Source organism: Bos taurus, chromosome X (assembly GCF_002263795.3).
Source record: "Bos taurus isolate L1 Dominette 01449 registration number 42190680 breed Hereford chromosome X, ARS-UCD2.0, whole genome shotgun sequence".
Lineage (NCBI taxonomy): Eukaryota > Metazoa > Chordata > Mammalia > Artiodactyla > Bovidae > Bos > Bos taurus.
The window spans coordinates 8,964,665-8,986,392 of record NC_037357.1 but is presented as its reverse complement, the minus strand read 5'-3'; the positions used below and the strand labels follow the sequence as shown (position 1 = coordinate 8,986,392).

Below are 21,728 nucleotides of genomic sequence, written 5' to 3'. Positions count from 1 at the left end.
GAAACAGTGGAAACAGTGACATACTTTATTTCGGGGGGCTCCAAAATCACTGCAGATGGTGACTGCAGCCATGAAATTAAAAGATGCTTGCTCCTTGGAAGGAAAGTTATGACCAACCTAGACCGCATATTTAAAAGCAGAGATGTTACTTTGTCAACAAAGGTCCATCTAGTCAAGGCTATGGTTTTTCCAGTAGCAATGTTTGGATGTGAGAGTTGGACTATAAAGAAAGCTGATTGCCAAAGAATTGATGCTTTTGAATTGTGGTGTTGGAGAACTCTTGCAAGTTCCTTGGACTGCAAGGAGATCCAACCAGTTCATCCTAAAGGAGATCAGTCCTGTGTGTTCATTGGAAGGACTGATGTTGAAGCTGAAACTCCAGTACTTTGGCCACCTTATGCAAAGAGCTGATTCATTTGAAAAGACCCTGATGCTGGAAAAGATTGAAGCCAGGAGAAGGGAACAACAGAGGATGAGATGGTTGGCTGGCATCACCAACTCAGTGGACATGAGTCTGGGTAAACTCCGGGAGTTGGTGATGGACAGGGAGGCCTGGCATGCTGCAGTCCACTGGGTCGCAAAGAGTCGGACATGACTGAGCGACTAAATTGAACTGATGTGGTAGTGAGCTATGGGGTTGGAGAAGCATTCTGCGAGCCTATATTTAGGTCTCAGTCTTTAGTGAGCTTTTCCTCTGGACTGTGAACTTCACACTAATTTTTGAGTTTTTTTTTTTTTTCTTCCCCCATCAGGTGAACAGGATGGCTAGATTAGATTGGAGTTGGGAATAGGCACATCTCAAAGACATTGTGAGTTTGGTTCCAGACCACTGCAACAGAGTGAATATTTTAATTAAAAAATCACATGAATTTTTTGGCTTATCAGTGCATATAAAAGTTATATTGATAACATAATGTTTTATATTAATTATACAATAGCATTATGTCTAAAAGAAACAATGTACAGACCTTAGTTGAGAAATACTTCATTGCTGGAACCATCATCTGAGTCTTCAGCAAGTCATAAACTTTTTGACTGATGGATGGTCTTGCCTCCACGTTGACAGCTACTGACTGATCAGGGTGGTGGCAACTAGGGCTAGGGGTGGCTGTGGCAATTTCTTAAAATAAGTCAACAATGAAGTTTGCTTCAGGGAGTGACTCTTCCTTTCACAAATGATTTCTCTGCAGTATGCAATGCTGTTTGATAGCATTTTACCCACAGTAGAACTCCTTTCAAAATTGGAGTCAATCCTCTCAAAACCTTTCCCTGGCTTATCAACTAAGTTTATGTAATATTCTAATTTCTTTGTTGTCATTTCAACAGTCTTTATAGCGTCTTCCCCAGGAGTAGACTCCATCTCAAGAAATCACTTTCTTTGCTCATCCATAAGAAGCAATTCCTCCTCTTTAAAGTATTATCTTAAAATTACAGCAATTCACTCACATCTTCAGGCTCCACTTCTAATTCTAGTTCTCTTTATATTTCTACCTTAATATTTCTGCAGTTACTTCCTCCACTGAAGTCCTGAACCCTTCAAAGTCACCCAAGAGGGTTAGAATCAACTTTTTCCAAACTCCTGTTTATGTTGATATTTTGACCTCCCATGAACCACAAATGTTCTTAAGGGCATCTAGAATCCTTTCTAGAAGGTTTTTAATTTAATTTGCCTAGATTCATCAGAGGAACCTCTATCTATAGCAGCTGTAGCTTTATGAAGTGTATTTCTCAAATAATGAGACTTGAAAGCTGAAATGACTCCTTGATCCATGGGTTGCAGAATGGATGTTGTGTTAGGAGACATGCAAACAACATTAATCTCATTGTACATCTCCATCAGAGCTCTTGGGTGACCACATGCATTGTCCATGAGCAGTAATAATTTGAAAGGAATCTTTTTGTTTTGAGCAGTAGGTCTCAACAGTGGGCTTAAGGTATTTAAGAAAACATGTCATAAACAGACGTGCTATCATCCAGGCTTTGTTGTTCTATTTACAGAGCATAGCCTGGGTGAATCTAGCATAATTCTTAGGTGCCATAGGATTTGCAGAGTGGTAAATGAGCACTGGCTTCAACTGAAAGTCATCAGCTGCATTAATCCCTAACAAGAGAGTCAGCCTGTCCTTTGAAGCTTTGAAACCAGGCATTGACCTTCTTCCAATAGAAAACCACTTCTTCTACTTCAAAAGTCTGTTGTTTAATATGTAGGCAGCTCAATAATTATCTTGACTAAGTTCTTCTGGATAACTTGCTGTAACTTGTACATCAGCACTTGCTGCTTCACCTTGCACTTTCGTGTGATAGAGACGACTTCTTTCCTTAAACTTCACAAACCAACGTCTGCTGGCTTCAGACTTTCCTTCTGCAGCTTTCTCACTTCTCTCAGCCATCACAGAATAAAAGGGGAGTCCTTTCTCTGAATGAGGCGTTGGTTTAAGGGAATGTTGTTGCTGGCTTGATCCTCCAGACCACTAAAAACTTTCTCCAAATCAGCCATAAGGCAGTTCTACTTTCTTATCATTCGTGTGTACACTGGAGTAGCACTTTTGATTTCCTTCAAGAACTTTTCCCTTGCATTCACAACTTGTTTAACTGGCATAAGAGGCCTGTCTCAGCTTTCAACATGCCTTCCTTGCTAACCTTCATCATTCCTAGCTTTTGATTTAAAGTGTGACTCTTCCTTTCACTTGAACACCCAGAGGCCATTGTACAGTTAACTGGTTGTTTCAACATTGCTGTGTCTCAGGGAATGGGAAGGCTGGAGGAAAGAAAGAGAGATGGGGGAATGGCCAGTAGAGCAGTCAGAACACACACAGAATTTGTCAATTAAGTTTTCCATCTTATACGGGCATGGTTCTGGAGAAGGCGATGGCACCCCACTCCAGTACTCTTGCCTGGAAAATCCCATGGACAGAGGAGCCTGGTAGGCTACAGTCCATGGGGTCGCGAAGAGTCGGACATGACTGAGCAACTTCACTTTCACTTTTCACTTTGATGCATTGGAGAAGGAAATGGCAACCCACTCCAGTGTTCTTGCCTGGAGAATCCCAGGGATGGGGGAGCCTGGTGGGCTGCCGTCTATGGGGTCACACAGAGTCAGACATGACTGAAGTGACTTAGCAGCAGCAGCAGCATGGGCATGGTTCATGGCATTCCAAAGCAGTTAAGGTAATAATATCAAAGATCACTGATCACAGATCACCACAACAAATATATTGATAATAATAATGAAAAAGTTTGAAATATTGTGAGAATTACAAACATGTGACACAGAGACACAAAGTGAGCAAATGTTGTTGGAAAAATGGTGTTAATAGACTTTCTGGACACAGGGTGGCCACAAACCTTCCATTCTTAAAAATCATAATATCTGTGAAGCACAATAAAGCAAAATGCAGTTAAGAAATGTAGGCCTGTATGTGATTATTTCTTTAGGGCAGATTCTTAGAAGTAGAATTCCTTGGTCAAGGAACATTCCCAGTATAAATTTTGATAGACAATCAATAGCAATCGCAAAAGTGCTTTCCAAAAGCAATTTACCACTTTATAGACCTATCAGCAGTGTGTAAGCAAGAGTACTTGACTCCCAGGTGCCAAGTTAGGTACCAGGACAAAAAGATAAAGAAGACACAGTACCTGTCCTTTCAGTGCTTAAAATTATGAGGCATTCATATAAGTAGGTATCTTCAATATAGCATGGTAAGTTCTGCGACACGGTTCAGAAAGAGGAAGACCATACCGCTTTGTGAAATGCTCTAGATAGTCAAGATCAACACTGTCCAACAGAAATACAACCCAAACCACATATAGAGTTTTAAATTTTATAATTGCCACATTAAAAATGTGATAAGGAACTGGTGGAGTTAATTTAAATAAATTTTGATGTAATCAAATATATATATAAAATATTAACATTTCAGCATGTAATCAATATAAAAAGTATTAATTGGATAATTTACATGATCTCCTTTATATTAAGTCTTTGACTCTGACTAATCACATTTCAAATGTTTAATAGACACGTGTTGCCACGTTGTGGCTGCCATATTAGACAGTACAGACCTAGGTCATTCAGCATGCATTTCCTGTATCTACTTCTGAAGCATTTCTCCCTGAAGTCTCTCCTTATAAGTGTATATTTGCCTATTTAAGGGGATTGGAATGGGGAAGTATTATCGATTATAAACATTACTAGACACCATCAGTCTTAATCATGAGAAACAAAGGCCAACATCCTAACACAGAGTGCAGGGAAATAACTGCAGAGAGACTTGGAGGTTTCAGCCTATAGAGATATGCAAAAAGTGCTTCTTATGAAGTCAGCCTGCCTTGAGAGCCAAGATGCTTGATTGAGTTTGACAACTGGGGACAGCGAGATACTCCATTTGTTACCTTAACTTTGTAATAAATTTATAATTTCAGAGCATAGCTTTTTGCAATTGGATAAAACAAGAAGGATAAGAATTATAAAATCTATACGACTCAGCACTAAGGAACATTTGTGAGGAGAGCATTAGGAACTGCCATTCTTAATCAACTGAAAAGACATTACTCCTAGAATATCTGAATAGGCAGACACATTCTGTCCAGACATTGAATTTCAGGGTAGTGCAAATATTGGAATGGTACTTCTTGAGAGATCTGGGTAGTGTCCAACTCTACTCATTAAGTTTGTATATTTTTATATAGTTTATATATGTCTTTAAGAAAAAGAATTTTGACGTTGAGGTCAGGAGTCATTGTATTAGATCTACTGTAACCAGTAGTGCTCATTTGTAGGTAAATGTTCTGGCATTGTGCGATTTAGTTTTATTACTTTCTATACCACTCTAATGACAGAAAGTGAAGTGGAACTAAAGAGCCTCTTGATGAGGGTGAAGGAGGAGAGTGAAAAAGCTGGCTTAAAACTAAATATTAAAAAAAAACTAAGATCATGGCATATGGTCCCATCACTTCATGGCAAATAGAAGGAGAAAACGTGGAAGCAGTGACAGATTTCCTCTTCTTGGGCTCTAAACTCACAGCAGAACAGCAGATGGTGACTGCAGCCATGAAATTAGATGATAATTGCTTCTTGGAAGGAATGCTATGACAAACCTAGATAGTGTGTTTAAAAAGCAAAGACATCACTTTGCCGACAAAGGTCTGTATAGTCAAGGCTATGATCTTTCCAGTAGTCACATGCAGTTGTGAGAGCTGGACCATAAAGAAGGCAAGCACTGAAGAATTGATGCTTTTGAACTGTGGTGCTGGAGAAGACTCTTGATAGTCCCTTGGACTGCAAGGAAATCAAACAAGTCAATCTTAAAAGAAATCGATGCTGAATACTCATTGAAAGGACTGGTGCTGAAGCTGAAGCTCCAATACTTTGGCCACCTGATGAGAACAGCCAACTCATTGGAAAAGACCCTGATGCTGGGAAAGATTGAGGGAAAGAGAAGGGGGTGACAGAGGATGAGATGGTTGGATGAAATCACCAATTCAATGGATGTGAGTTTGAGCAAACTCCAGGAGATAGTGATGGACAAGGAAGCCTGGCGTGCTGCAATCCATAGGGTTGTGAAGAGTTGGACATGACTTGGCAACTAAACAACAATAACTTGTAGTTTATTGGTGATCAGTTTGTGAAGTTGATTAGAGCACAGAGATAACAGGATTATAGTTCCAATCCTGTTTTTGAGTTTTCCTACCACTCTTCTCTTTCCTGACTGAGCTCTGGTCACACTGAACTCCTTAGTGTTCTTCACATAATTCATATAAGACTTCAGGGCTTTCTGTAATTCCTTTTCCCTTCTTCCTTGAAGGTTTTTAAACTAGATATTCATATGGGTTCACGTCATTCAAATCTTGGTTCAAATATCACATACTCCAGAAGTTTTCCCTGACTACTCTAATTTTTTTTCCCTTTTTAGCACTTGTTACCGATGGGTATTATTTTACCCACATGAGTTATGGGAGGGTAGAGCTTTTGTTTTTTTATTCACTGCTATAAATAGAAAAACAGTGCCTGGCACAAACTAGGCATTCAAGAAGTACTTGTTAAATCAATATGTGAATATAACTTAACACTGCCCTGTTTGTTCATTACCAGTTGTACCCTTACTTCTAACCAGTGGGCTCATAATGTTTATACTTGGGTTTGGGGGACTTGCTTAAAGTGTGGCTATAAATATGTAACCTAGATCTGGATGGTGATCCACTAGAAGCTAAAGACTATGTATCTTCCTCTTTGGGTATCCAAGGCTGATATGCAACCAATGTGTTCAACAGGCTATGTTGGTTGTTTATATCGAACATCCATATTTGTCAGCCAATACCTTTGCATTCATGGCTGTTTATTACCTTTTCCTGTATTCCCGACATTCCCCATGTACCCAGCATATGCTTTGAAAATACCTGTTGAATGAATCAATAAATACATCCCCATAATAGAAGTACTGCCATATCTTTCCCATGGGTGTGTTGGTATATCCTGAAGTTCAATATAGTTTTATACATTGGTCTTAGTGTTAAAAAAATATTATTTCTAAAAAAAAAATATATATATATATATATATATATTATTTCTAACAGAACTCAAACACTAGAGTTGCTTAGTTACCCCAATCTACCCTGCACATAAATGCTCTCTTTGATTTCTTTTCACATCTCAGTATGTGGAAGTTCAGTTTGGAAGAGAGAAAAGACCCATAGCCTTGGTACCCATAGTCTGTAGCAAGTCACTTTCATTAGGTATTCATGCAAATGTACATTACAAACAATTTGTTACCTAGAAAGGATACAACTAAACTAAAAAAAAAAAAAAATTATCAAGTTTTACCACCCCCAAAGGGTATTTGACTAATTATGCATACCTTTTTATGTGTCTTGATTGTCTGGAAGCAATCCATTCCATTTATGATGAAAAATTAAACCTTATTTTATTATTTTGAAATGATTCTCAGCACATACATTTTCTCTCTCATTATGTGCCCTTGTGTCTGACTCTTTGTGACCCCATAGACTATACAGTCCATGGAGTTCTCCAGGCCAGAATACTGGAGTGGGCAGCCTTTCCCTTCTCCAGGGGATCTTCCCAACCCAGGGATCAAACCCAGGTCTCCTACATTGCAGGCGGATTCTTTACCAGCTGAGCCACAAGGGAAGCCCCCCCCCCCGCCTTCAAGAAACTAGCTTACCTTAAATAAAGTATATAAAATAGCCCTTGATCTTCAAACTGAGAACTACTATGCCTTTTGTTCTTTATGGCCCATCTAATTTCAAAAAAATATCTGAATCAAGAAAGTCAAACACATTTTCAATATAACTTCTAATATCCATCATATTCAAATTATTTGGGGACTGAATAGACTGAATTTTCTATAAAGCTGATGAATACCTTTAATTGGAGAGAGTATGTTAAACCAACTGTACTTTGAGCAAGGAAATCTCAGGGATGTTCTAATAGAGCTCTATTAGCATGCCATCCTGTACCTTATTCAGAACCAGTATCATCTGAGTTTCCATTGTTTCCAATAATTGCAAGAGAAATTCATCAGAGTGCTGGCCTTAATCCAAATAAAAGGGTAGAAACCATTAAATGCTTAAAAGTTTTAAGGATAAATTAGAAGGTAGGTGTTAGAAATCTCTTTGGCTCAACTCAAAGTGGATGAATGATTTTTAAATAGGCTATCTGGCTAGCTTTCCTGTTCTTGGTTGCTAATTCATATGCTATATATTTGTGTTAGACATATAAATTAGCCCCTATCAGTCCACCTAGGAACAAAAAGGAAAATATGAGATGGCTTATGAACAGATAAACTTTTTTTTCCCTTTTGGTTGATGTTGAAAATTGCAGTGAGAAAACAGGATTACCCCACCTTCTGTCCTAGGCAATGTTTTCTCCTAACATTCTCTTCACTCAGTAATCTCAATCATTCTCACTTCAGCTATTGCTTATGTGCCTACTTGATTCTGCAGTCTTTCCCTAGCCTTTATGTTTCTCCAGAATTTCAAACCCTTGTGTCTGACATGACTTTCTAGATAATCCTTCAGTCCCTGGAACCTGGCATCTCCAAATGTGAATTCACTATATTCCTCCTGGGGTTTCCCAGTTGGCACTAGTAGTAAAGAACCTGCCTGCCAATGCAGGAGACATAAGAGATGTGGGTTTGATCCCTGGGTCAGGAAGATCCCCTAGAGGAGGGCATGGCAACCCACCCCACTATTCTTGCCTTAAGAATCCCATGGACAGAGGAGCCTGGCGGACTGCAGTCCATAGGGTCGTAAGGAGTCGGACATGACTGAAGCGACTTAGCATGCATGCACACATATTCCACCCATCACTCCTCCCTTCCCCAGACCACCTAGTAAGCATTTAATAAACACATATCTGGTACCAACTATTTGTAGCTAGTACTAAGCTAAGTGTGAAATCCCTAACTCCACCATGCTTTCAGTTCAGTTCAGTTCAGTCACTCAGTCGTGTCCAACTCTTTGCAACCCCATGAATCACAGCACACCAGGCCTCCCTGTCCATCACCAACTCCTGGAATTCACTCAAACTCAAATCGATCGAGTCAGTGATGCCATCCAGCCATCTCATCCTCTGTCATCCCCTTTTCCTCCGGCCCCCAATCCCTCCCAGCATCAGAACCTTTTCCAGTGAGTCAACTCTTCGCATGAGGTGGCCAAAGTACTGAAGTTTCAGCTTTAGCATCATTCCTTCCAAAGAATACCCAGGGCTTATCTCCTTCAGAATGGACTGGTTGGATCTCCATGCAGTCCAAGGGACTCTCAAGAGTCTTCTCCAACACCACAGTTCAAAAGCATCAATTCTTCGGCACTCAGATTTCTTCACAGTCCAACTCTCACATCCAACACCATAGTTCAAAGCATCATTTCTTCAGTGCTCAGCTTTCTTCACAGTCCAACTCTCACATCCATACATGACCACTGGAAAAACCATAGCCTTGACTGAATGGACCTTAGTTGGCAAAGTAATGTCTCTGCTTTTTAATATGCTATCTAGGTTGGTCACAACTTTCCTTCCAAGGAGTAAGCGTCTTTTAATTTCATGGCTGCAGTCAACATCTGCAGTGATTTTGGAGCCCCAAAATATAAAGTCTGATACTGTTTCCACTCAGGCTCAAAATCTTAATCATTTTGGTTTCCGTCACTCTTTCCTATGCCCATCCCCAGCACAGCTACACACGTGCACATTAGTGCAAGCACACACACACCCACTCATACACAGAGCTTGTTGCCAAATCCTGAGATGATGTTTATGCAGTTTCTCCTTAAAGAATCACCTTCTTTGCATTCGCACAGCTACCACCCTAAATGAGGCGCTCATCATTTTTCACCTACATTATCACAATGCCATGCCAATTTGTGTTCTTGCCAGAACTTTAGCCTCCGATCCATCCTTCTCCACATTACTACCGGATTTATCTTTTTACAAAGGGTGCTCTGATGATATCATTTATTTGCCTAGAAACCATCAGTGCTCCTCATTGCTATCAAATTAATCTTCCTAAAGAAAACTGATCCTATTACTCATCTATTCAGAAAATGGCAGTGTCTCCCAGTTGCCCAGTAAATTGAATCCAAATAGCTAAGTGTGGCATTCTATGTCCTCTACAATATGGCCCTTGTCTACTATTCTGGCCTTAATTTCCACTAACTTTTATACATAGTTAAACTTCAATCAACCCCAGCAACTTCCTTTGCCTCAAATACATCCTGTGCTTTTACAAAGTCATATTTTGTTCAGCCTGCCCCCTCACCCCACCTATTCTGGACACCTGCCCCACACATCCTTCAGAGTCTATCTCAAATCCTACTTCCTTCATAAAACCATCCCTGATCAACCAAGTCAATTTTACTCTATTGTTCCTTTAAAACATTTATTTTAAAACAAAATTTTCTTTTTTTTCCCCCAGATGACAAACATCACACATGTTCATTGTAAAAAATATAGACAATACAGAAATCATAAAGATGAAAAATAATTCCTCCATAATCCCCCCATACTGTTAATATGTTGTGGTATATCCTCTCAGCCCTTTCTCCAGACAGCAACATATGTACACACACACACACACACACGCACACAGACACACACACGATATAGATCACGCTATTCATACTGTTTAGTAGCCTGATGTTTTTCATTTGATGCATCATAAATATTTCCCATGCCATTACATAGTCTTCTGCAACATGATTTAATAACCACTTAATCTTGTACTATTTATAATATCATCAGTTATTTAATTAATCTTCTATGGCTTGTTTTCTTGCAGCAGTACATTTGTTCGGCCTGACTTGGCAGTTGCAACCCGCTGAAGGACAGCTCTATGAAAATGGAGTTAGCAAGGGGAACAGAGGGACCGAATCCATGGATACTACTTACTCTCCAATTGGAGGAAAAGTTTCCGATAAATCAGAGAAAAAAGGTACAGATCAAAATGATTGATTGATTATTGATTACTTTTTTTCCATTTTGGTCATTAGTGCCAAATCTGGGATGGTTTCATTTCACATTAAATTTCATGATCACTCAAAAGAAATACTCTACGTGAACAGAATAAATACATGTAAATGTCTTGTGAAAAGAGATTCTCTATTGCCTTGAGTATAAACCAATTAAACTTTTCAAATATATTGGCAATTTTCAAAATAGATAAATATTTACAGGATGGAGGTTTCAATACAATGGAAATTGCATTTTACATATAGCTACCCTGAAGCAACGTGGGATTTTGATTAAGTTCTCTGTGTTCAAGCTGAGCATTTATATATAACATTTTACAAAGGGTATATGGAAATTTCTTCTGTTTATAATAAGAAAATGCCTTCTATGTGTGATACAAGGGTGAATGTTTATGTCAATGTGGGGGAATATGAATTGTTTCCTCTTTGGGAAACATGAATTCTTCCTAGTTGGGGAAAAGAAAAAAGCACTTTGAGCATTGAATTGTTAAATTTAACCAACCTAAGCTTGAACTACCTGACTTATTTACAATAAATATCACAGTACCAGCAGTCTGAACATCTTATTTCATGCTAAATTATCTTAGTCTTAAAATTCAAATATTGAAAATTTGTATTGTGATTTCTCTTGATTTGTCTTGATGTAAGATACAGTATAAAAGAGCCCTGTAAAATATCAGTACATCATTTCCAAAAGTAAAAGTTGCAAACAAAATGTATGACCACCACTATTCTAAAAAAATTTTTAGATCAAATATAAACAAATGAATAAATGAATGACTCAAACCCTACCCTTAAGAAGCTTATAATTTTATACGGGTGGAAAAACAGTTTTGGTTCACTAGTTGAGAATAGATTTTTATAGTTATTCTGATTACTATGCTTGTGTTTTTAGTTCCTTTTGTGGATCTTTTATTTTGGGGTCTTGTTTGGTTTTATTTTTCTTTGCTTTTCAAAAAGGAATTTTCCTTTGGTCTATGCTTTAGTAAAAAATTAATGGTTAGGGTTCAGGCAAACATTATGGTTTATTCTAGTTTTCAATTCACAATGCAGTTTGCTTTGTGTCCTTCCTTAGAATTACTGTTTCTAGCCTGAGCTGACCTTTCCCAGCAATTTCATTGTTGCTGCTGAGAGGGGTTGAGGGTAGTACAGGGGTCACAGATGGCGGAGGAAAGGGTCTGAATACACTTGGGCTTGGATATTTTCTCCCTTACCTTCTCTCCTACTATTTATTTAATTCCTTTACATCTGCAAGTATAAGAGCCACCATTTGGCATCATATGCCTAGGTTTTGCCAGGCACACTGAAAATCACGAATTATCTGTTTGGTAAAAAATAACAGGTTATCATATAGCTGCCATCAAAGCATATTCACTTTTTATTCTAATTCAGGTTTCTATAGTCCTTTCCAAAAAAATAGTTTGATGATGATGATGACTAAATTGTATTAAACAATTACCATGTGCCAAAAATTACCCCAGACAATTAATATGTAGAGCTTCCCTGATAGCTCAGTTGGTAAAGAATCTGTCTACAATGCAGAAGACCCTGGTTCGATTCCTGGGTCAGGAAGATATGCTGGAGAAGGGATAGGCTACCCACTTCAGTATTCTTGGGCTTCCCTTGTGGGTCCACTGGTAAAGAATCCGCCTGCAATGCAGGAGAGCTGGGTTCGATCCCTGGGTTGGGAAGATCCCCTGGAGAAGGGAATAGCTACCCACTCCAATATTCTGGCCTGGAGAATTCCATGGACTGTATAGTCCATGGAGTCACAAAGACTCAGACATGACTGAGCGACTTTCACTTTCATTTAACATGTATTATATCATGAAAGTAACACTGTGGTCCCCATTTTCAAAATGAGAAATTTAAGCACAGAGAGTTTAAGTAATTTTCCCAAGGTAACAAAGCTAGAAACTGGTGGTCTGATTGCAGAGATCTGTCTCTTAACTTTTGCCTTCTACTGAAATTCACACATGAAATGTAAATAAAAATCACACACAAAAAAAACATTTCATACACTGAAAGGAGAGCCTCAGTGTCTATTCATGATATATTTTAGATAAATTCTGTATGTGTGTCCAACTCTTTGCAACACTATGGACAAACTCTGTATACCTCTCTTTTAATGTACTGTGACAAGTTTCACAAATGAAAAATGGTTTTAAGTTTATGCTCAGTTACAACAAGAAACAGGCCAAAGCAATTTCAATGTAATACTTATTAAGAAGAATCATTAAAGGTTGATGCCATATATCCCAGATTATAATCTTAAACTGACTTTTTATGGAAGTCTAAACAAAACCTTAACAAGAACTGCACATCATAGTCCTGCTCTATTTGGTCTTTACTGCATATTACTTACCAAATGAAAACATAGTACCTCTTTTATAATGTCATGTGTATACTAAACCAATCCTTACAGAAGACGTAATATGCCGTAAGGATGTTTCCAAATGGCCAGTGTATCCATTTACAATTTTCTAGACATCACACAAGCCCATAAATACAGTTCTAAAAACATGTCTTAATATAAACTTGAAAACCAGATCATTCCTTTTACATTGTTTTCTTTACTCTCCTAGAGAATTGGACAATACAGCATTGTAGTTAAGAGCCTGGACTCTGGAGTCAGATTTGGCTTTGAATACTGACTGATTTTGTCATTTACTGGCTCTCTAGCCTCAGGCAATTAACACAGTCTTGCTGAACCAGGGTTTCCCATGTGGCACAGTGATAAAGAATCTGCCTGCCAACGCAGGAGACATAAGAGACTCAGGTTCAATACCTGGGTCGGGAAGATCCCCTGGAGAAGAGCATGGCAACCCACTCCAGCACTGTTGCCTGGAGAAGCCCATGGACAGAGGAGCCTGGCGGGCTACAGTCCATAGGGTCACAAAGAGTCAGACACGACTGAAGCACTTTGGAAGCATGCATGCCTTGCTGAACCAGTGTCCTCATGTGCAACATAAGGGTGATAATAATAGTAACTGTCTCTTACAGTGGTTTTAAGAAGTAAATGAGACAATGAATAAAAAGCATATAGCACATATGTTAAGCATATTTTTTAATTTATAAAATTAATTATTATAGGGTCAAATGATTGGAAAATTACCTTGAGTTTATTGGCATCCTACTAGCTACTATGTAATTCCCTGTCTGCCTACAATGAGGAAGACCCGGGTTCAATCCCTGGGTTGGGAAGATCTCCTGGAGAAGGAAATGGCAACCCACTCCAGTATTCTTGCCTGGAAAATCCCATGGACGGAGAAGCCTGGTATACTACAGTCCATGGGGTTGCAAAGAGTCGGACATGACTGAGCGACTTGACTTACTTTACTTATTAGCTACTATAGATCCTGCTTTCTAACTGACATCAACTTTTTCATTTCAAATGATGTCCTCCCTAGTGTTTAGATGTTTTCTCTCTTTAAAGTTTCATCTCTCTTTACTTATCCATTTAGCGTCTATTATTTTTAAATTATCATCATCTTCATCATCAAAGGCATGGATAAGTAGAATGGCACTTTAAAAATAATCAAATTCTACTGGACTTGGTCCCCCATTAACAGTAGCTGTGTGTATCTGCTTCTCATTAGGAGATGAAAGAATTTTCTTATCGCTTAGTTTTCAAAATGGAAGAAAAAAAGAATATTTGATTATAGATATTTAATGTGCTAGAATTTTCTTTTTGAAATTTATCTGAATAATTTACATTTAATTTCAAAAAGAAGACATAAGTCACAACCACATGTTGGAATCTACCAGAAAAATCAGTTATCCATTGTTCAGCAATGTAGTATTGAAAGTATTGTTCTAAAACAGGCCCTACTACCTTAGAAGCTAACAAACTAGCCATAACTCACTCTCTTTAGCTCATAAATATTATGTAACAACTGGTTTAAACAAAGAAGGGGATATAAACAAATGAGAGACTTGTTCCCAGACCTGAGTCATGTAATGTCCATAAACTGAACTACAAATAACTGCAGTGTAATTTATCAACAGATGCAGAATGTTAAAATCTTAAAGATTATCAAATCCAACATCTTTATTTAAAGATGAAGAAACTGAGGTCCAGAAGGGTCAAGAACACACAGAGAGAACTGGGGCTAGAAAAGGACACCTGGTTCTACCTCTTTTGTTTTTTCATCTGTTATTGTAATAATGTAACACAAACTAAACATATCAATTGCTAAAGAGGTTTTCTAAGAGGGTATCAAAGACAAAAACTGAGCCAGCAAGAAAAGCTGTTTTATTCAGGCCATAGCAATAGACAGAACACCCCAGATTCAAAGATCAGAGTGTGTGGGCCAGGCGGTTTTGCCCAAGACTTATCAGAGGAGTACATGATTTACAGTTGGAATTCTTTGGTACTCAGGGGAAATCTCCATCACTCAGATGAACAGGAAATATTTTCTGTCTATCTAGTTGAAGGGAAACAAATAGTTCTAATCTCAGCTAATTATTTATGAGAGAGAATGGGAAATTGGAGAATCTGTATCTGGTCTTTCAGCAGGTTCCAGCCAGAAGGGAAAGATCTGTGTAAACAAGGGAGTCATATACAATTCTGTGGGAGTCCTGAGAAAGAAAGGACAGAGAGCTTTAATCTAATAAATCATAGGCAAAAAGGTTTTCAACTTGGTTATTTCTGTTTATTTGTTTTGTGGTAAGCCACTTCCTAAAGCATAAAAGGGTTGGAAGGACGTCTGAAAGCAAAAGCTTGGGGTAATCTCTTAACCAGCTCTGTACTCCAGGAGCATAAGGCTGAGGTAAAATCCAGCATTGTCAGTAGCAATTTGAATGTGGAGAAAGTTTATTGGGTAGATGAGGAGACTGAATTCCTGCGGGTTGTATGCCCAAATAGAGCACCAGGAATGACAAGGGTGGGTGGAGAGACCAAAAACTAAAGGACAGTAAGCGAAATTCGCTCAGTCATGTCCGATTCTTTGCAATCCCATGGACTGTACAGTCCATGGAATTCTCTAGGCCAGAATACTGGAGTGGGTAGCTGTTTCCTTCTCCAGGGATCTTTCCAACCCAGGGATCAAACCCAGGTCTCCTGCATTGCAAGCAGATTCTTTACCAGCTGAGCCACCAGGAAAGTCCAAAGGATAATAAAGATAGCCTTTATCTCCTTTACAATTTTTGCAAAAGGCTGGCCTTGGGGAGAAGTGACATTTCGTTTATGTTAATCCTACAAAACCTACCTCTGCAAAGTTGAAGACAAAGAGCTAAGATATTTTCTAGTCAACATCTGCTGACTGTACAACCAGGTAAACAATGTATAGCTGATTAATATGACGCAGTTTACAGCCTGTCTTGAAGATGCTTCAGCGAAGACTAAACTGACTGTAGCTTCACCTCTCTAGGCTCCAATTTCTCCTCTGGAAAAAAAAAAAAGGAGTTGGCTTTGCAGGGGAGAAAAAATAATTTTCCCTCTACCCTTCTAGGTTCTTGGATGAGACCCCCTTGTAATAAAAAGAAAGATAAACAGGAGAAAAACAAGCAAGTTAAATAACATGTATTCCTCCTGTATTCATGGGAGATACCCAGGAAAACTGAGCAACTGTCCAAAATGACCTAAGTCAAGTGAAGACAAAAGATGTGAGGGGAGTCAGTCAAGGGAGGGTATTAGGAAAAGCAGAGTAAATAGTATGGTTTATGCAGATTTAAGTCATTTCCTTCTCTGACCAGAGCTTCTAAAGATTTAGAATTACCCTTCTTTTCCTTGTAGAGAGAATGAGTGCTTGTGTGCTCAGTGACTCAGTCGTGTCCAACTCTTTGTGACCCCATGGACTGTAGCTTGCCAGGCTCCTCTGTCCATGGGATTCTCCAGGCAAGAATACTGGAATGGGTTGCCATGCCCTCCTCCAGGGGACCTTCCCAACCTGGGATTGAACCCGGGTCTCTGTCATCTCCTGCACTGGTAGGCAGGTTCTTTGCCACTGAGCCATCTGGGAAGCCCAGAGAGGGGGGAGATACCCATACAAATGGAGATTTCCCTTATAAGTCTTGCAAAGGATAACTTTTAACTTGTAATTTTTAACTTGCTAAAGGGTCTCTTGTAAAAGGGTAAGTCCTACTCACTTGTCAGATCTTTTCCTATGTCTAATGTTTCTCAAGAATAATCAACTCACGATAACCCTTATGCCAAAGAGGAATATTTTGGGGTGGCAAATTCTGCTCCCCTTCGGCTTGTAAACCTTTTGGTGGGGGAGGGGTCGTGGGAAGTGAAATACTGTTTGCAAATAAAATCTTACCTGGCAATTAGAAACAGATAAGGCTTTTATCTGTTATATATTTCCAATTGCCAGGTAAGATTTCATTTGTCAGTTGGACAAGCTTGTCTCTAAAGTCCATTCTAGCTATTTACGAGTCAGTGAATTCAAATTATGCAATAAATGAAGAACAATTGGTCATCCCAAGTAAAACTTGACCTATTTTTGCAAAAGAGCCATCTACTCCTGGAAAGTGGTTGAAATGTGTGTCTATAAAATTTGTAAACCACGTTTTTCCCTTTAAAGTACTTGCAAAGAATTCTGTTGTAATTCAAATAGTTAATTCCCAATTTTCTGCATTATAAGTTTCAGTTTTTGACATGTATGTTAACAATAATCATCTGCACTTAGAAAGCATTTACAATTTCAAAATACTTTAATGTCTTTTATCCACATAACAGTTTTATGAGGTAGCAGCTATTGTTACCCTTGTTTTATAGTTGAAAAGCAAAGTGCAAGAAGGTTAAGTGACTTGCGTTGCTTAGTAGACATAACTACAGGCAGAACTCAGATTAGAATCCAGTGTCTTTACTGTTATCTCAGCACCCTTCTTTGAGTCTTTTCTTTTTATAAAACATTCTTTTTTCAAGGCCAATTGTTTAAATAATTGCTGTCCTGATCAAAGATCTCAATGAGAAGAGTGATATCCTTTCCCTAAGAGCACTTTTTTTTTGGCCTTTTCTGCACTGTATTTTTTTATCTTATTTAATTTTTCTTGTAATTCCTTTTAAACCTTTTATTCTCCCACTACATGTATTACCATATCTTCCCCATGTGAATAGTCATCGGTAGTTATCCATTTTCTAGTCCCACGACCAATATAAAAAGTCACCATACCCACCATATTTTATCAGTTTTCTCTTGCTTTATCCTTAACGTCTATTTTCCAAAGCATTCTAGCTGCCATCATTACTTAATTTCAGACTTAATCTTCTTACCTGTCTCTATAGTGTTCTGCATTAAAAAAAAAATTATTGAAGTATAGTTAATTTACTGCATTAAATAGTTGTGTACAGCATGGTGGTGGTTTATCGTTAAGTCATGTCTGACTCTTGCAACCCCATAGATTGTAGCCCACCAGGACCCTCTGTCCATGGGATTTCCCAGGCAAAAATACTGGATTGCCATTTACAGCATAGTGATTCAGTATTTGTACAGACTATACTTCAGTGTAACTTATTATAATGGCTATAATTCTCTGCTATACAATATTATCTTGGTTGCTTATCTATTTAATCTTTTAACCCCATATTTCTAATTTGTCACTTCCCTTTCCACACTGGTAACCATTAGTTTGTTTTTTATATCTGTGAATCTGCTTCTATTTTCCATATATATTCATTTGTATTGTTTTTTAGATTCTATATATAAATTATATCATACAAGTATTTGTCTTTCTTTGACTTGTTTCACTAAGCATAATATTCTCTAGGTTCATCCATGTTGCTGCAAACAGTGATATTTTATTATTTTTATGGCTGAGTAATATGCCATTGTGTGTGCATGTATATATACATACACACAATGGAATATATGTGTATATACCACATCTGAAGCCAGTCATCTGTTGGTGGGCAGTAGGGCTCCTTCCATTTCTTGATCATTGTAAATAAAAATGCTGTGAACATTGGGATGCCTGTAACTTTTCATTTTTTCTATTTATATACCCAGGAGTTGGATAGCTGGATCATATGATAGTTTAATTTTTATATTTTTTTGAGGCAACTCCATACTTTTGGTGTGTGCACCAATTTACATTCCCACCAACAGTGTACAAGGATCCCTTCACTCCACATTCATTCTAGCCTTGGTTATTTGTAGACTTTTTGATGATAGCCATTCTGATAGTTGTGAGGTGATATCTCATTTTTGTTTTGATTTGCATTTCTCTAATAATTAGCAGTGTTGAGCATCTTTTCATGTGCCTGTTAGCCATCTGTATATCTTATTTGGATAAAACATCTGTTTAAGTCTTCTGTCCACTTTTTGATTGGGTTGTTAATTTTTTGATATTGATTGTAAGAGCTCTTTGTATATTTTAGGTATTAACCCCTTGTTGGTCATATTGTTTGCAAATATTTTCTTCCTTTCAGTAGGCAGTTTTTTCATTTAGTTTACTTGTTTCCCTCACTATGAAAAAGCTTTTAAATTTGATTAGGTCTGATTTGTTTATTTTTGCTTTTATTTCTTTTCCCTTAGGAGAAAAATCCCAAAAAAATGTTGCTGTGATTTATGTCAAAGAGTGTTCTACCTGTGTTTTCTTCTAGGAGTTCTGTGGTTTCAGGTCTTGCATTTAGGTTTTTAATCCATTTTGAGTTTATTTTTGCATATAGTGTGAGGAAATGTTTTGACCTCATTGATTTACATGTATCTGTTCAATTTTCCCAACAGCACTTGTTGAAGAGTCTGTCTTTTCTCCATTGTATAATTTTGCCTGCTTTGTCATAGATTAGGTGACCATAGGTGCATGGTTTAATCTCTGGGTTTTCTATCCTGTTCCGTTGATCTATGTGTCTGATTTAGTGCCAGTACCATGCTTTTTGATTACTGTAGCTTTATATTATAGTATGAACTCTGGGAACATGATACCTCCAGCTTTGTTCTTTATTCTCAAGATTGCTTTGGCAATTCAGGGTCTTTTTGTGGTTCCATATGAATTTTAATGTTGTTGTTCTAGGTTCTGTGAAAAATGTCATGGGTATTTTAATAGGAATTGCATTAAATCTGTATATTGCTTTGGATAGTACGGCCATTTTAACAATACTAATTCTTCCAATGCAAGAGCGTGGGATACCTTTCCATTTCTTTGTATCATCTTCAGTTTCCTTCATCAATGTTTTATAGTTTTCAGAGTATAGGTCTTTCACCTCCTTGATTAAGTTTTTCTTAGATATTTTATTCTTTCTCTTTCTGATAGTTAATTATTAATGTATAGAAAAGCAACTGATTTCTGTACATTAGTCTTGTATCCTGCAACTTTGTGGAGTTCGTTTGTTAGTTCTTATAGTTTGAGGATGAAGACTTTAGGGTTTTCTATATGAAGTATCATGTCATCTTCAAAGAGTGACACTTTTAATTCTTCCTTTCCAATTTGGATGCCTTTTATTTCTTTTCATTGTCTGATTTCTGTGGCTTGAAATTCCAATACTATGTTAAATAGAAGTGGCCATCCTTGTCTTGTTCCTGAATTTAGAGGAAAGGCTTTCTTTTTCACCATTGAGTATGATGTTAGCTGTGTGTTTGTCATAAATTGTCTTTATTATGTTGAGATATGTTCCCTCTACCCACTTTAATGAGAGTTTGCATCACTAATGGATGCTAAATTTTTGTCAAATGCTTTTTCTATGTCTGTTGAGATGATCATGTGATTTCTATTTCCATTCCTCCTTTTGTTTATGTTGTGTATCACATTGATTGATATGTGAATTCTGAAGCATCCTTGCATCCTTGGAATAATTCCAGCTTGGTCATGGTATCTCATTCTTTCTGTGTATTGTTGGATTTGGTTTGCTAATATTTTGTTAAGGAATTTTGCATGTATATTTCATCAAATACATTGGCCTGTAATTTTCTTTTTTTTAGTTGTGCCTTTGTCTGATTTTGGTATCACGGTAATGGTGGCCTCGAATGAATTTGGGGATGTTCCATCCTCTTCAACTTTTTAGGATAGTTGGACGATAAGTATTAGTTCTTCTTTATATGTTTTATTCCCCCATGAAGCTGTCTGGTCCTGGACTTTTGTTTGCTGGGAGTTTTGTAATTACACCTTCATTTTTACTACTAGTGGTCACTCTGGTCATACTGTCTGTTTCTTCTTGATTCGGTCTTGGAAGATTGTATCTATTAAGAAATGTGTCTATTTCTTACAGGTTGTCCAAGTTGTTGGCATACATAAGGGTCTTGTTTATTTTTTTTTAATCTAATCAGCCATCCTGTCTTTTGATTGGAGCATTTAGTCCATTGATGTTTAAAGTAATTTTGATAGATATGTACTTATTGCCATTTTATTACTTGTTTTCCATCGATTCTAAATGATAATCTTGCTGGGTAAAGTATACTAGGTTTCAGGTTTTTCCCTTTTAGGACTTTGAATACATTATGCTACTCCATCTGGCCTGCACAGTTTCTATGGAGAGATCCGCTGATAGCATTATGGCGATTCTCTTGTATATGACTCTGTTTTTTCTCTTCTGCTTTAGAATTCTCTTTAACTTCTGCCATTTTAATTATGAAATTTCTTGATATGGGTCTGTTTGGGCTTATCTTGTTTGGGATCGTCTGTGATTCCTGTACCTAGATATCTCTTTCCTTCTTCAAGTTTGGGACTTTTTTAGTCATAATTTCCTCAAATACATTTTTGATGCCCTTCTGTCTATTTTCTATTTTGGGGAGTCTGAATATGTTGGAAAGTTTAATGTTATCTTAGAGATCTCTTAAGTTGTATTCGTTTTTTAAAATGTATTCTTCTTTCTGCTGTTCTGATTCAGTGGTTGGTATTATTCTATCTTCCAGACCACTATGTGTTGTCTATATCACTCAGTCTGCTCTTCATTCCCTCTAGGGGGTCTTTTTGTTTCAGCTTTTGAATTATTCATTTCTGATTGGGCTACTTCCTTTTTAAAGTGTTCATTGTTTAGATCAATTCTTTTCCATAATTTAGTTAACATTTTTATACCAATGTTTTGAATTCTTTATCTGATAAATGATTATCTGATAATTTGTTTATTTCTGTTTCAGTATTCATTTTTTCAGGGCTTTTCTCTTGTTGTTTCAATTGTGAGTAGCTCCTCTGCGTTTTAATTTTGCTCAACTTTTTCCATCTGTGTGTGCATGCTCAGTCGCTTCAGTCATGTTGGACTCTGTGCAAGCCTATGTAGCAGTTACCTATTATGGTCTTGAAAGAGTTTTCTTATGTGGGAGCATCTCTATACAGACTGATTGTGCCCAGTGCCTTTGATGGGACAACTGGTT

At 37.7% G+C, this 21,728-nt stretch overlaps 1 protein-coding gene across 6 annotated transcripts in view; it reads left to right on the top strand.

The window, feature by feature from the left end:
- Nucleotides 1-21,728, top strand: part of TENM1 (teneurin transmembrane protein 1) — a 916,085-nt gene that overhangs the window by 589,938 nt on the left and 304,419 nt on the right. For all 6 annotated transcript variants that reach the window (XM_005227449.5, XM_059883262.1, XM_059883266.1 and 3 more), the window contains one exon: nt 10,287-10,439. In XM_005227449.5, coding sequence (XP_005227506.2) covers nt 10,287-10,439 — 153 coding nt within the window. The remainder of the gene's footprint in view (nt 1-10,286; nt 10,440-21,728) is intronic.